Source organism: Hemitrygon akajei, chromosome 12 (genome assembly GCF_048418815.1).
Source record: "Hemitrygon akajei chromosome 12, sHemAka1.3, whole genome shotgun sequence".
Lineage (NCBI taxonomy): Eukaryota > Metazoa > Chordata > Chondrichthyes > Myliobatiformes > Dasyatidae > Hemitrygon > Hemitrygon akajei.
In genome coordinates this window covers 112,431,097-112,447,114 of record NC_133135.1, presented here as the reverse complement: position 1 = coordinate 112,447,114, position 16,018 = coordinate 112,431,097, and the positions used below count along the sequence as shown (strand labels likewise).

Here is a 16,018-nt window from a genome sequence, read left to right as displayed (position 1 = left end):
GATTCCGGTCTAGTCCGGAATCTCCACTTGGCCTAGAGGTGGCTTTCCAGAGATCATACTGCACCTCTGGTAGCTGCCTTGATCTCCAGACTTGAATGCCTCTGATCTGGTTCTCAGCTGGTTCTGAGTTTCATTGTTTCTCTAGGGTTTCTGACTGGGGAAAACCCTGAACGATTTTGTGGGGGCACACTCAATGCACAGCTGTTTTATTAAAGTTTGTTACAACCCTGGTGTAGTCATTCAGGTCCTCAGATAAGTTCTTGAACATGGCCCAGTCCACTGACTCAAGGCAATCCTGTAACTGTTCCTCAGCCTCTTGCGACCACCTCTGGAGTGTCCTGATCTCTGGAGCCTTGCTCTTTAGGCTCTCTCTGTATGCAGCTAGCAGGAGTACAGCAAAATGATCTGACTTGCTGAAAAGCAGTCTCAGGAAGGACTGATAGGTGTTGCCTGTAGTGTAGCAATGTTAAGACCTCTGGTGCAACAGGTTACATGCTGGTGATAATTGGGCAGGGTTTTCTTCAAACAGGCCTGGTTAAAGTCGCCAACGATAATTTGAAATGTGTTGGGATGGGTCGTTTCTTGCTTACAGACAGCATCGTGCAGTTTCGCGAGTGCTTGCTTATAGTCTGCCACTAATTGTATGCAGTCAGAATCACAGATGAGAACTCTCGAAGCAAATAGAGTGTCACATGTTTGTGTTTAAAAAAAGTGATTTTTGTCACTGATAGTTGGTGAGAAATGAGCAATAAGGTCATTCAGAACTGGTGTACTGTCATTGTGGTTTCAAGCTTTCAAGCCTAGAGATGCCAAAAATGGTCAAGAGTGAAAATGAATCAATTTCACTACTTCACCAAGTTAAGAACTATGAATTACTTGAAGGTAACCAAAATTATCTTGAATGTTATAATAAAAATGAAGCTTTGAAGGATGCAGTCGCTGATAACACCAGGTGTCTGCGCTGACTTAGTTCATTTAGTCCATCGAAAAGAACATGGTGGCATTACACTGGAGGAAATCCTCTGTTGATAACTATTAGGAACCAATACACAGTTTTAGAGTGCTGTAGTAGTACTGGTGGTTCTAATTTGTTCTGTATTTCATATAAATACTTAATTTGTCACTCAAGTTAAATGATAATTGGCCTTTTTAACTACTTCCATGAAATTTGGGCTAATTGGGGCAGCTATTTAATTGGGCCAAAATGTACTGGACCCTATGTGTCCTAACTAACCAGAATCCACAATGTTTATTGCTTATTTATTTATTTTGTCTTTTTGTATTTGTACAGTTGTCTTTTGCAAATTGGTTGTTTTAATGTCTTGTTTTGTGTGGTCCTTCATAGATTCTATTGTGTTTCTTGAATGCCGCAAGAAAATATGTATATGGTGCCATAAATGTGCTTTGATAATAAATTTACTTTGAATTTTGAGCCTTTGAAGAAGCTCAGTTGTTCAGACCAAACAGAAGAATGGGGAAGAAATATGATTAAGTGGTTTTAACCGTGGAATGTTGTTGGTGCCAGATGGGGTGGTTTGAGTATCTCAGAAACTGCAGATCTCCTGGGATTTTCAGAGTTTACAGAGAATGGTGTGAGAAACAAAAAAATATCCAGTGAGCAGCATTTCTGTGGGCAAAAGTGCCTTGTTAATGAGAGAGATCAGAGGAGAATGGCCAGACTGGTCCAAGCTGACAGGAAGGTGGCAGTAACTCAACCACTTGTTACAACAGCGGTATGCAGAAGAGCACCTCTGAACTCAAAAGACATTGAACCTTGAAGTGGATGAGCTACAGAAGCAGATGACTAATAAACCTTCAGTTGTTACGTTACTAGGTACCTTGTGAACCCAATAATGTGGCTACTGAGTGTATCTTATCATATACTACCTTGAGTTTCATTCTCATAGAACCATAGAACATTACAGCACAGTACAGGCCCTTCAGCCCTCCATGTTGTACCGGCCCATATAATCCTTTTTTTTTAAAAAAAGTACTAAACCCACACTACCCCATAACACTCTATTTTTCTTTCATCCATGTGTCTGTCCAAAAGGCTCTTAAATACCCCTAATGTTTTAGCCTCCACCACCATCCCTGGCAAGTCATTCCAGGCACTCACAACCCTCTGTAAAAAAAAACTTACCCCCTGATGTCTCCCCTAAACTTCCCTCCCTTAATTTTGTACATATGCCCTCTGGTGTTTGCTATTAGTGCCCTGGGAAACAGGTACTGACTATCCACCCTATCTGTGCCTCTCGTAATCTTGTAGACCTCTATCAAGTCCCCTCTCATTCTTCTATACTCCAAAGAGAAAAGTCCCAGCTCTGCTAACCTTGCTTCATATGACTTGTTCTCCAAACCAGGCAACATCCTGGTAAATCTCCTCTGCACCCTCTCCATAGCTTCCACGTCCTTCCTGTAATGAGGTGACCAGAATTGAACACAATACTCTAGATAGATAGATAGATAGATAGATACTTTATTCATCCCCATGGGGAAATTCAACTTTTTTCCAATGTCCCATACACTTGTTGTAGCAAAACTAATTACATACAATACTTAACTCAGTAAAAAAATATGATATGCATCTAAATCACTATCTCAAAAAGCATTAATAATAGCTTTTAAAAAGTTCTTAAGTCCTGGCGGTAGAATTGTAAAGCCTAATGGCATTGGGGAGTATTGACCTCTTCATCCTGTCTGAGGAGCATTGCATCGATAGAAACCTGTCGCTGAAACTGCTTCTCTGTCTCTGGATGGTGCTATGTAGAGGATGTTCAGAGTTATCCATAATTGACAGAGCCCGCCTTCCTTACCAGCTTATTAAGACGTGAGGCGTCCCTCTTCTTAATGCTTCCTCCCCAACACGCCACCACAAGGAAGAGGGCGCTCTCCACAACTGTAGAACATCTTCAGCATCTCACTACAGACATTGAATGACGCCAACCTTCTTAGGAAGTACAGTCGACTCTGTGCCTTCCTGCACAAGGCATCTGTGTTGGCAGTCCAGTCTAGCTTCTCGTCTAACTGTACTCCCAGATACTTGTAGGTCTTAACCTGCTCCACACATTCTCCATTAATGATCACTGGCTCCATATGAGGCCTAGATCTCCTAAAGTCCACCACCATCTCCTTGGTCTTGGTGATATTGAGATATTAAGTGCGGTCTCACCGGAGATTTGTAGAGTTGCAACATGACCTCTCTACTCTTGAATTCAATCCCCCTGTTAATGAAGCCTAGCTTCCCATAGGCCTTCTTAACTACCCTATCAACCTGTGCAGCGACCTTGAGGGATGTACGGATTTGAACCCCAAGGTCCCTTTGTTCATCGACACTCTTAAGTAACTGACCATTAATCCTGTACTCAGTCTTCTGGTTTGTCCTTCCAAAATGCATCACCTCACGCTTATCCGGATTGAACTCCATCTGCCATTTTTCTGCCCAACTCTGCAGCCTGTCTATATCCTCTTGTAACCTTCAACAACCTGCAGCTCCATCCACAACTCCTCCAATCTTCGTGTCATCCACAAACTTACTCACCCATCCTTCCGCCTCTAATCCAGGTCATTTATAAAAATCACAAAGAGCAGGGGTCCCAGGACAGATCCCTGTGGCATTTCACTAGTCACCAATCTTCAGGCAGAATACTTTCCTTCCACAACTACCCTCTGCTTTCTTCCTTTAAGCCAATTTTTTATCCAAACAGCCAAGGTTCCACTTATCTCATGCCTCATGACTTTCTGGATGAGTCTCTCATGAGGGACCTTGTCAAATGCGTTGCTAAAGTCCATGTAGACCACATCCACTGCCCTACCCTCATCAATTTCTTTTGTTACCTCTTCAAAAAACTCAATCAGGCTCGTGAGGCACGATCTTCACTTGCAGGCATTTACAAAAAAGGAAATACAATATAATTTATTTTTTAAAAAAACTATAACAAATCACAAACACTGATAAATATCCATTGTGCGAAAGAGGAACAATTGTCAATAATAAAATTTTTTTAAGTAAATAAATAATACTGAGAATGTGACATCGAGTTCTTGAAAGTGAGTCTGTAGAGTACTGAACAAAAGTCGTGGGCACGTACACATGAGGCTAAGACTTCTGCACAGTACTGTTGTGATTTTATATATTGCAATGTAACTGCTACCACGAGGGGAAAAAAAGCAAATTTCATGATGTGTGAGTGATGATAAACCTGATCCTGATATTGTGGACTGAGAGTGGGAAGGGGCAGGGAGAGGGGAAGAGAGAGGGAAGCACCAGAGAGATGTTCTGTAATGATCAATAACAAATTGTTTAGAATCAAGTGACTTTGCCTGGTGCCCCAGGCGCTGGGCATGCCTGCCACTCCATGCCACCCTCCCCCGCCTCTGGCACTCCTCCTCTGCCACCTGTCCCACACCCCTCCCATGGGGCTCCACCTTTACTATTTGCAGCATCCTTTGCACCCATCAGATATACAAACTCACTCTCTTCTCCACATTGAGAAATAGAGTACTGTGCAAAGTCTAGGCACTTTAGCTATGTATATGTGACTAAAACATTTGCACTGTACTGTAGGTTGTGGAGTCTGTGTGGTGAGTGAAGTTATCAGGAATCTGATGGTTGTGGGGTAATAACTGTTCCTGAACCTGGTGGTGTGGGACCTGAGGCTCATTGTGGTGAGTGAAGTTATCCACACTGGTTCAGGAGCCTGATGGTTGTGGGGTAATAACTGTTCCCGAACCTGGTGGTGTGGGACCTGAGGCTCATTGTGGTGAGTGAAGTTATCCACACTGGTTCAGGAGCCTGATGGTTGTGGGGTAATAACTGTTCCTGAACCTGGTGGTGTGGGACCTGAGGCTCATTGTGGTGAGTGAAGTTATCCACACTGGTTCAGGAGCCTGATGGTTGTGGGGTAATAACTGTTCCTGAACCTGGTGGTGTGGGACTACCTTCTTCCTTATGGTAGTGAAAAGAAAACATGTCCTGGATGATGGGGGTTTTTGATGGATGCTACTTTCTTGTGGCTCAGTGAGGAGGAGGACTTTGCCCGTGATGGACTGGGCTGATCCCACCACTCCCTATAGGTTTTTCTGTTTCTGGGCATTGGTGTTTCTATACCTGGCTGTAATGCAAGTGTTGCTGTGTAAGTACAATTGCTTGTTTGGCCACAGCACCCTACTAAATTGCCACTTGTTCTTCTGTAGGTCCTCAGCATGTTTACAGATTGGAGATATTTGTACAACAGCTCATAAATACAGTGCAACACACACAAAATGCTAGACGTAGCATCTATGGAAATGAATAAACAGGCAACATTTAATATTTCCTTATACAGTGGTTTCTCGTTAATTGGGACACATTAGGACAAGCACATTTTGACCCTATTAGGTTGTCCTAATTAGCTAAAGTTTCATGGAAATATTTAAAAGGCACAATAAAGACAAATTACTATTTAACTAAGTAACAAAATATGTATTTAAATGAAATACGGAAAAAATTAGAACGCTACCAATGGTGGTTGCCCATCATATCTGACAATGACAGGAAACCTGTATGAGAGTTTTTTAAAGTGGAAAAGCCGGTGCACTGAGACATTTCCACTCTCGACCTCAGAAGTCCAAGTCAAGTGATACAAACAAGCGTCCCAAACGGAGGTCTTCCTTAGTTGCACCACTTGGAGAGACTTTGCAACGGGTAGTAAATTCTCATGTTTGTGTTCCCTGCATCTGCAAACTTTCTCGTGTTTGTGATTGACCACTCCACTACAAAGTCTCTGAGGTGTGCCTGCTCTGAAGAAGCTTAAATCTTCCTTACAATGGGAGTCCAGTGAAACCCTCTATCACTGCTACCCCTCAGTGATCTCTTCTGCACCTTGTACCTGCTTGTTTGCCTCCCTACCAAACTTCTTCCCCCTTTCCAGTCCTGAAGAAGGGCCTCAGCCCGAAACATTGACTGTTTATTCCCCTCCGTAGACACTGCCTGATCTGCTGAGTTCCTCCAGCATTTTGTGTGTGTATTAGGAATTTGCTGTGGTGTGTTGACATGCAACAAAAAAAAACAACACTCAATTATAGAGAATGAAGAATCATGTAAAATAGAAAAGTTAGAAATTAAAGTACAGATATGAAGTAAAATGTGCATAAATATGTAATTACCAACTTGGTTAACTTTGTTATTACAGGTTTCCAAGAGTGTGGTGAAGGAGTTGATGCCAGACATTGCCATGGCAGCCACATCAAAGCCAAGCTTGCCACCCAAAGACCCTGAGCTTTGCAAAGCTGTGCCCGAAGCCGGGCAGGAACCCACAGAGCTGAGCACCGAGGCTCCCGAACTGCCCTGTTCAAGTCGCGGTGTCAGCAAGTACAGCTTGAGGAAGAAGAAACACTCTCGGGGACAGAAACCCCGCAGGCATGTAGACTTTTGGAACTACCCTGATTTTTATGACTTTTCTCCGGATGATTCCTGCCAGTCTTTTGCTCCATCCCAGAAGTTGCCCAGCCCTGCCCCATCCCCTTCAAAGGGTCACACATTCTGCCAAGATGCGAAAAATAACTCCAGACAACCCACGAGCTTAAAGCCACCTCATTTAAGTCCAGCATTGCTTTCAAAAAGAAAAGAGACCTTGAACAGTGATCCAATAGATGTTCACGAGAAGGCTGACCTTACGAGGACTTCTGTAAGTGTTGACCCACCACCTGCAGTGGAGGTTATTCATTGTACTGCTGGCACAGATCTGACCCATGGTCTACCAGCTCACGAGGAAAGGCTGCTGGATGTACCTCAGCAATTCGGGAGGCCTGACCAGCAAACACCTTTAGAACCAGCTGATTACAAAGCCTTTGCTGGTGGGACATTGATAGGGACAGACTTAATCCATGGCTTGCCGGCTGAAGAGTCGAAGCCAAGGCCCAGGCTTGTGTCGCCTGTCAAGTGTTCGTTCCTCCCTTGTGAGCCACTGTCATCCCAGCTGAGACGAAGGAACTCGCCACAGACCATAGTAAAGTCAGACAACTTCTCGTCGCCAGCACCTACCTGTTGCGACTACCTTTATCGGAGGGGTGGTTCTGACACCGCAGTGACCACAGACTTGACTTCTAGTCTTCCCGCCAGCCCTGGTGTAGGTGTGCCGTTCATCTCTGTCATTGAGGACGCAGCTGGGAGACTAGCCGAGGCAAGCCACCTCTCACCATCAAACTGTTGTATCAGCCATAGCGTGAACACCAAGAGACAGCCAAATAAGTCTGAGCCTAGAGACTTTCTATACAAGAAGTCGGCTCTATAGATCTGGCGTATGTTATTTCCCTTCTGATATTTTGTGTCATTTTTCTCTTTCCTTTTTCTCCCTTTCTCTATCTTATTTTGTTCTTTTTTTTACTCTGTCTCTATTTTCCCTTTCTTTTCCCCGTTTTCCTCTCTTTCTCCTCTCTCAATCTCTCCTTTCTTTTTCTCTCCTCTTTCTCTCTCTCTTTTCCTTCCAAAGGATGCCCATCAAACAAAAAATCATGTGGTGCGACGGAAGTTCTTGTGAGTTTAGTCATGGTTAGCTGGTTAGCCTCACTGACTGTATGCCTATATCCCGAGCTGTTTGATTCCTTCTGATCCAGATGAATCACGGGGGATGAGTCTCTGAGCAATACAAACCATTCTAGTGACTATATTTACAGCAGCGAGGTCTTGTTTTGTGCTTACTTTCTCCTTGTAGTCCCATAACAAGCTGATAGAATGGACAGGAAGGGATGTGCTCCAGGGGATGGATTTTTTTTTTGCTCAATCCCATTTTATTTTGACAAGAGGGCATAATTGAAATGTGCTGTATGTTGACAGGGAGAAGAGCCCCATGTCCTATGCAAGTTAAACAGGGCCAAAACAGAGGAACCAGCTGAGGAAGATTGAAAACTTTCAGCAAAAAGCACAAGGGAATGATTTTGTTTTCATTTTGGAATTGTTGTTCTGCAAAGAAACTTTGACTTTAGTTCAGAAATCATGACTGGGTTCGCATTTTTATTTTATTTCTGTTGAACTGGAGTGTTATAAGTGAAGTGGACAGATATTTTTGTTGTCAATGCTTCGCCACAAGGCAGTCATTACGATCGGCTCCACTCATGGGCGCTTGCTGCTCACTGCATGGAACTGGGGTCATTGCAAGTAAGACTTACCCCAAGCTTGACTCCTGCTGCGTGTTGTCAGGCAAGCAGTGTTCCCCCTTCGCCCCCCCCCCCACTTGGAATTGTGGGCATTGCTGCATGCAGGAAGGAAGTATTAGTCAAGATCCTTCTTGCAATGCCATCCATCCTCTGTGCCCACCATCAATCAACTTCAACCAGAGCGTGCTCCCACGCTTGTATTTGTCCCTCATCCTATGATGAGGTAGCCTCCCTGTGATTGGGCAGGAGAGCCCTCCTGAAGCCCAGTGCCACTGGGAAGGCGATCAGAGTTGCTGCCTCATCCACTCGGGATGAGGGTGCTTCACTGTGGATGAGAAAAGGAGTTAATATTCAAGTGGAGGGGCTGTCTCTTTATTTTACCATGGTATTCTGTAGCCTGATGCAAATAACTATGCTGGAAATGATTTTTCTAGTAAAATTATGAATTCTTTAAAACTGGAGCTTGGACAATAGTTTGTGGAACTTCTTGCTGTATCAGCTAAACGGTATGGGGGGAGGTCAATTTCAAGAAATGCTCATGCGCTTTTACTTGTAGGTAACACAGGCAAAGCAACCAGTCTCTCGTATCACTGACATTAAACTGCCTGTTCAGGTTCTGCCCAGATGTTAAACATCTGGGTTGAACTGCTAGATTATCAGGAAGTATTGTGAGAAATCGAGAGAGGGAGTGTGTTATGCAAAGGAGGCAGATCCAGTTGATAATAGGGCTATTTTGTTGCATGGTTAGTTATGCAACCCGTAAAGGCACTGGAAATTCCCTCGCACCCTTATCCTGTCCCAGGTCTCCTCTTTTTGAGGCCCTTTACTCATAACCTTAACTGTCTCAAGCTGCTTCTAAACTGCTTTGGAGAGGTTGTTTCTATTTTAGACATCTTGAAGTTTAAAATTATGTTTTGAATATATTTTTATATGATATTATCAACTGCGCATCTACAGGTTGTATCACCTTTTCCTAAAACATTTAGTCTGTTTAAATCCCAGCCTCTGGTTTCTACCATACTTGTTGAAATGGTCATTGAACTCATGAATTATTTAAAGATTTGATTTTGAAACTCTCTAGTGAGCCAGGGTTTTGTTCTAAGGCAGTTTAAAGAGGCATGTACCACCGCAAACTTAGCCAAAGCTTTAGGCGTAATCTGTAAACTGATTTAATCTGATGCTGTTGCAAGTATTAGAGGCATGTTCCATATTGTCCATTCTCAGTCCTTCTGGACCACTAGTATTCTACAATTAGGTTAAAAAAAAGGATTGTGATTGTGCATGCCACTGAAGGAGCTGCCAAGACCAAAACCAGATGTGTGTGGGGTCAGCTCATAAGGCTGGATCCTCACTTGAATAATGAGGTTCACTTTCCTAATTCGTCAGCAAACTATTGTCAATAGATCAGAACATATATGGAGCAGAATTAGGCCATTCAGCCCATTGAGCCTGCCATTTCACCATGGCTAATTGATTAGTCCTTTCAACCCGACTCTCCTAGTTAAACAATGGAGAGCACAGAAAAAGTTGCAGGATGGTGGTCCCTCCCTTCATTGGAAGAACGGTAATAAACTGATCCACTAAGATTGGGCAAGTAGATGTTTAAATATCTCTCCTCCCATTAATTTTGAGGTGTTCATTCTTATCACTTTCAAGTGGCTAGTTTGCGTGTGTGCAGTTGGCCTTTTCTCTATCACTTTGAAACTTTGGAGACAACTTCTACAAAAATCCGTTTGCCAGTTATTTGACTACAGTTACAAAACTGGTGATCTGTGACTTAGACTAGTGCTGGCAATGTTCTGTTTTCCCTCACCTTTTGTGGTCCAATATACAGACAACATTATTCAATGAAGATCTTGAGATCACCATGAGGTTCTGCAGATGCTGGAAATGCAGTACAGTGCACACACAAAATGCTGGAAGGATCTCAGCAGTCAGGCAGCATCTAGGCAGATGTTCCCAATCTATTTTATGCCATTAAACAAGGGGTCGGTGGACCCCCAGGTTGGGAGCCCCTGATCTATGAGGAGGAATTACTGTTTATTCCTCTCCATCAATATCACCTGGCCTCAGTTCCTCAAGCATTTTGTGTGTGTTGTAGAAGATAATGTCTCCTTATTTTCTTACCCACCCCCCTGCCAACTTCAGTATTATTTTTATCTACTTTACCATCAGATCAGTAAATAATTTATGCGCTAGTATTATGGTCAACCTTGTGACTCGGGAAGCCACCAGATCAAGCCCTTTCCCTTTTCTACTAGGCCTTTGAGTAAGTTTTGATTTTTATTTCCTACTTGGAGAAAAGCAAAAAAACTTCTATCAGATTTGTTTAACAGGCCGAGTCATATTTGCAAGGCTGACCCACTTGGAGTCATTGTTTGGCCAATGATTTACAACCTATCAAGTACCTGAATGTCTGGATAAACATAAGGGCAACTTGTTCAACCGTCCAGCTTGACATTGAATTTCCTCTTCAGAGATTTCCATAAGACATAGGTGCAGGATTAGGCCTTGCAGCCCATCGAGTCTACTCCACCATTTGATCATGGCTGATTTTTTTTCTCCTCCTCAGCCCTATTTTTCTGCCTTCTCCTCATAACCTTTGACACCCTTATTAATCAAGAAGCTAGCAATCTCAGCTTTAAATATACCCAATGACTTGGCCTCCACAACCATCTGTGGTTTTGAATTCCTCAAGATTCACCATCCTCTGGCTAAAGAAATCCTTGCTCTAAGGGACATCCCTCATTTCTGAGGCTGTGCCCTCTGATCCCAGATTTCCCCCAGCATGCAGGACATTCTCCCCACATCCACTCTATCGAGGCCTTTCAATATTCAATAGGTTTCAATGAGTTCACCCCTCATTCTTCTGAATTCCAGCGAGTAGGGGCCCAGAACCATCAAACGCACCTCATATTGTACATTAACCCTTTCATTCTTAGGATCATTATGAATCTTCTCTGGATCCTTTCCAATGGCTGAACATCTTTTCTGAGATGTGGGCCAGAAACTGCTCACAATACTCCCAAGTGTGGTCTGACCAAATTCTCCATCATCTAAAATAGACATGCCCTTTGGCCCACAATGTTGTACTGATCTTTTAACCTACTTTTAAGATTCATCTAACCTCCCCTCCTATGTAGCCTTCCATTTTTTTATAAGTTCCTTGCATGCAGAGACATGATTCTGCAGATGCTGGTAATCTTGAGCAACACACACACACAATGCTGGAGGAACTCAGCAAGTCTTCATCGCCTCCCTCTGGTTCCCCTCCACCTTCCCTTCCTCCCATGGGTCACTCCTTCTTTATCAGCCTTTTACCTTACATGTTCTCACTGATCAGCTATACTCCTTCCCCTCGCCTTCTCTCTCCCCACCTTATTCTGGCTCTTACCCTTTCCAGTCCTGATGAAGGGGCTTGGCCTGAAACATCAACTGTTTATTTCTCTCCTGACGTGCCGATTTCCTCAGCACTTTACATGTGTGTTGGCCCAGAGCAGGGGTTCCCAACCTTGCTTAATGGTATTGTTCAATAACATGAAAAAGGTTCAGAACCCCTGCTCTCGAGTTCCTTGCAATAAGTGTCAAGCTTTCCATGTACTTTAGAACTTATTTGATAGCACCATTAGTATATCCCAGAAAGTCACACAAGCCAGCTGTGCCACTTCCTGTGGTGTTTGCTGAGTCAGATATTTCTACGAGTTGACCTAAAGCTGACATTTGAATCCAGTTGAAGCACACCAGTGAGGCCTCACTTGGAGTAGTGTGAGCAGTTTTGGGCCCCTTATCTAGGAAAGGATGTGCTGACAAAGGAGAGAGTTCAAGGAAGGTTCACAAAAATGATTATGGGAATCAAAGGCACATATGAAGAACGTTTGATGGTTCTGGCCCTTTGCTCACTGGAATTCAGAAGAATGAGGGGTGACCTCACTGACACCTGTCAAATGTTGAAAAGGTCTCGACAGAGTGGATACGAAGAGGATGTCTTCTATGGTGGGGAAGTCTTAAGTCCTGAGGAGAGAGCAGAATAGAGGGGTGTCCATTTAGAATGGAGATGAGGAAGAATTTCTTTAGCCAGAATAGAGAATCTGTGGGATTCTTTGCCACAGGCGACTGTGGAGGCCAAGTCATTGAGTATATTTAAGGCAGAGGTTTATAGGTTCTTAATTGTCAGAGCATGAAGGGATATGGGGAGAAGGCAGGAGATTGGGGCCGAAGGGGAAATGGATCAGTCATGATGAAATAACAGAGCAGACTTTGAAAAAGAAATCCTTTTAAAGGGAAGGGGGCAGAGGAGGGTTGTGCTCACAGAAAAAAGTTTGACGGTGATAACGGTGTCCTGATGGCATCGTACTTGTGCTCCTTGAGTCTGACTGCCATTGGTCAAGACTCCAGACTTGCCGTGGCAACAGCCCAAGATCAGCATTGCAAGGCAGACAGCTTTGTGCTGTTCGTGTGGATAACCACCCCAGAGTTGATAACTGGTCACATGCTGGTTCTGATAATGAAAATGTGTCTCAAACTCTTTGAGACTTTGAGGGAAAGGGAAAAAAAACATTGAGGCCTTTTTATATAAATAGACCATAAGACATAGGAGCAGAATTGGGCCATTTGGCCCATCGAGTCTGCTCCGCCATTCAATCATGACTGATTTATTATCCCTCTCAACCCCATTCTCCTGCCTTCCCCCCTAACCTTTGACCCTTGATGCCCTGACTAATCTTTCAACTTCCACTTTAAATAAACCCAATGACTTAAACTCCACAACCGTCTGTGGCAATGAATTACACCGATTCACCACCCCCGCTTAGAACTTCCTCCTCATCCATACTCTAAAAGAACATTCTGAAGATGTGCCCTTGGGCTTAGAATCCCCCACTATAGGAAGCATCCTCTCCATGTCCTCTCTATCCAGGCCTTTCAATATTCGATAGGTTTCGATGAGATTTTTGGGCCAGTGAGACAAACTGAAAAACCCATCCCTAAATAGAGGGTGTGGGGTACAACACCATCTATCAGCTACTTACAGTGCCATCCGAACACCTCTATTCTGGCATCTCCACAGCAGTTCACACCTGCATTCATGCAAAGATAAGACTAGTGACCCTCTCAATACCTCTGCGACTCTTAACGGCCCAAATGTGACTGCTATACCTTTAAACAACTGGCAGAGTTTATAAGCTGGAAAACCACCCACCACGGATCAGAACTGAAGAAGCCTCTCAGATGAGTGGCAAAACGTCTTCTAGTCAACCCAGCAAGTCCAGTTTATTCACTACTGCTTGTTTTACAATGATCTGGATAATTGAGAACCTTCATAGACACTCCTCATATATTAACCCTTTCTTTCCTGGGATGATTCTCGTAAACCTCCTCTGGACCATCTCCAATGCCAATACATCTTTTCTTAGATAAGGGGCCCAAAACTGCTCACAATACTCCAAGTGCAGTCTAACCAATGCCTTATAAATTCTCAAGCATTACATCCTTTCTTTTACATTCTAGTCCTCTTGAAAAGAATGCTAACATTGCATTTGCCTTCCTCACCAGTGACTTAACCTGCAAGTTAACCTCTTAGGGAATCCTGCGTGAGGACTCAGGATACTCACTTTCATGTAGCCTTGCATGTCATTCAACCCCTGATGCCACCAGTGGTGTTGGCAGGGTCTGAGGAGTGTGATCGGAGCAAGTAGGGATGTTGCTTTTAGCTGCTGAGCTTGAAACGCAGTGGAAACTCAAGGCAGCTGGAAAGAACATTTGGGGTTCTGCACAATGCACCTGGAACACAAGCATTACATTTCAACCACTCAAGCCCATTACACCATTTAGCTATGTTCATGGTGAGGATTGTTGCAAACTCCATCCTCGGGGTTGTTTCACTTACAAGTGGGCCCTCTTTGACAGCGCTTGGTTAGCAGGCTTCTCATTAGCTTACTTGCTTACTGCCTGTAATGCCACTGGCATTTAGGGCAGCAATGAAGGTCCTCATTAGTTGTTAGCCCTGAGCTGAACCCCTGAACCTGTACCAGTGGACCTCTCTTGATCTGGCCTCTACCCTTTGACCTGTTTGGCATGGGTGACCCTACCAAGAGCCAAAGCATAAAGCCTCGACTCCAGCCAGCATAGCTCTCTGGATAATTGAGGCACACAGACCTCCAAACACTCAAGACAAGGTTGTGCTCCTCTTTGAGGTTCTCATTAGCATTGAATCATAAACACAAGAGATTCTGCAGATGCTGGAAATCCCAAAGCAACACACACAAAATGCTGGAGGAACTCAGAAGGTCAGGCAGCATCTGTGGAGGAGAATAAACAAGTCAACATTTCGAGCTAAGATACTTCATTTCTTGCCAAGGCCCTTCATCAGGTGGTAATGTTGACCGTTTACTCCCCGCAGTAGCATTGGCCAGCACACGAAAATGAAGACAGAAATTCTGATTGTTTCCCCTTGTATTGGTGCCCACATCTGCTTTTGCAAGACCATAAGGCATAGGAACAGAATTAGGCTATATGGTCCAACGAATCTGCTCTGCTATTCCAACATGGCAGATTTATTATCCCCATTCTCCTGCCTTCTCCCCATAACCTTTGACATCCTTACTAGTCAGCCAATAGGAGTGAAAGTAGGCCTTTCAGCAGAGACTTAGTCATTTTTAGCGTGTGACGAGCGAGGCCCAAGCCAAAGAACTATAGAACCCGTATGCAGAATCAGCAGAAAAGTATTTGAATGGGAGGTGGTTTACTGAAGAACTGAAAATCATCACGGCTTCAATTTCCCACTTGAGTGTGCATTGGTAGAGTCTGCAAGCCAGTCTTCTTCCTTCACCTGCAGAGCAATGGCAGGTTCTTGCTTAAACCACTGCTCACCAACTTTTTTAAACACCTCATAAGCAGGAGAGGTTCTGCTGATGCGGAAAATCTTGAGCAATGCACTCAAAACACTGGGGGGAGTTCATCAGGTCAGGCAGCATCTGTGGAAGGGACTGAAATAGGGGTTATGTAGGATTGATTTTAGAAGATCAGCACGACAACGAGGGCCGAAGGGCTTGTACTGCGCTGCATTGTTCAGTGTTCTAATTCAGGGGTTCCCAACCTTCTTTATGCCTTAGACCCCTACCATTAACTGAGGTGTCCATAAACAAAGTTTTTGGCCAAGACTTTTGACTATTCATTCCCCTCCATCAATGTCACTTGACTTGCTGAGTTCCTCCAGCATTTGTGTGAGTATTAAGTACTTAGCTGGTTTCAAAATTTACCTATTCACTTACACAGGAGAGAATTTATAATTGTCCCAGGCTATATCAATGGTACTGCTCCACTGTTACATTTGGAAAGATGTTAAAGGAAGGATGGTAATTAAATTCCGTCAATCACATTTTTGTAAGTGCCATGTCCTACTTTTTATAACAAACAGAAGTTTACCATTTAATCTACATGTTAATGACTGAATCCCAGCTCACCTGTATGCCACATTGAGAGTCATTGCCTTTGTAAATTTCCCCATGTGTATAATATGTGTTTCTTCTAAATCTATTTTTCTACAACATTAGGTGTGTCCAGTGTCAATTAGGGAAAATAAATTGATTATGTTTTTTTCCACCCAAATAGTAAGTTATTTATATACTATAGTTGCTTGGATCTTTCTAATGTCCCAACAATAATAAATGTATGAAAACTCTACTGACTGTATGTGCATGTCTCTTGTGTCTGTAGTACTGAACTCCATCTGCCAGAGGCTGAATCATTCTTATTAATTAGAACAGATGTTGTGTTATAATAAAGTAACCCTCTCTTTAGAAAAGGGCCCATTGCATATATATCAGACCATAGTGTGCATGTAATCATTGGAGTTCATTGTTGCATAATCAATCCAGTTTACTCA

At 43.5% G+C, this 16,018-nt stretch overlaps 1 protein-coding gene across 1 annotated transcript in view; it reads left to right on the top strand.

Moving 5' to 3' along the window:
• Positions 1-15,816, top strand: part of LOC140737391 (BTB/POZ domain-containing protein 7-like) — a 196,443-nt gene extending 180,627 nt beyond the window's left edge. The window contains 1 exon segment of the mRNA XM_073063872.1: positions 6,174-15,816. Coding sequence (XP_072919973.1) covers positions 6,174-7,274 — 1,101 coding nt within the window. The 3' untranslated portion in view covers positions 7,275-15,816.
• Positions 15,817-16,018: the final 202 nt, after the last annotated feature.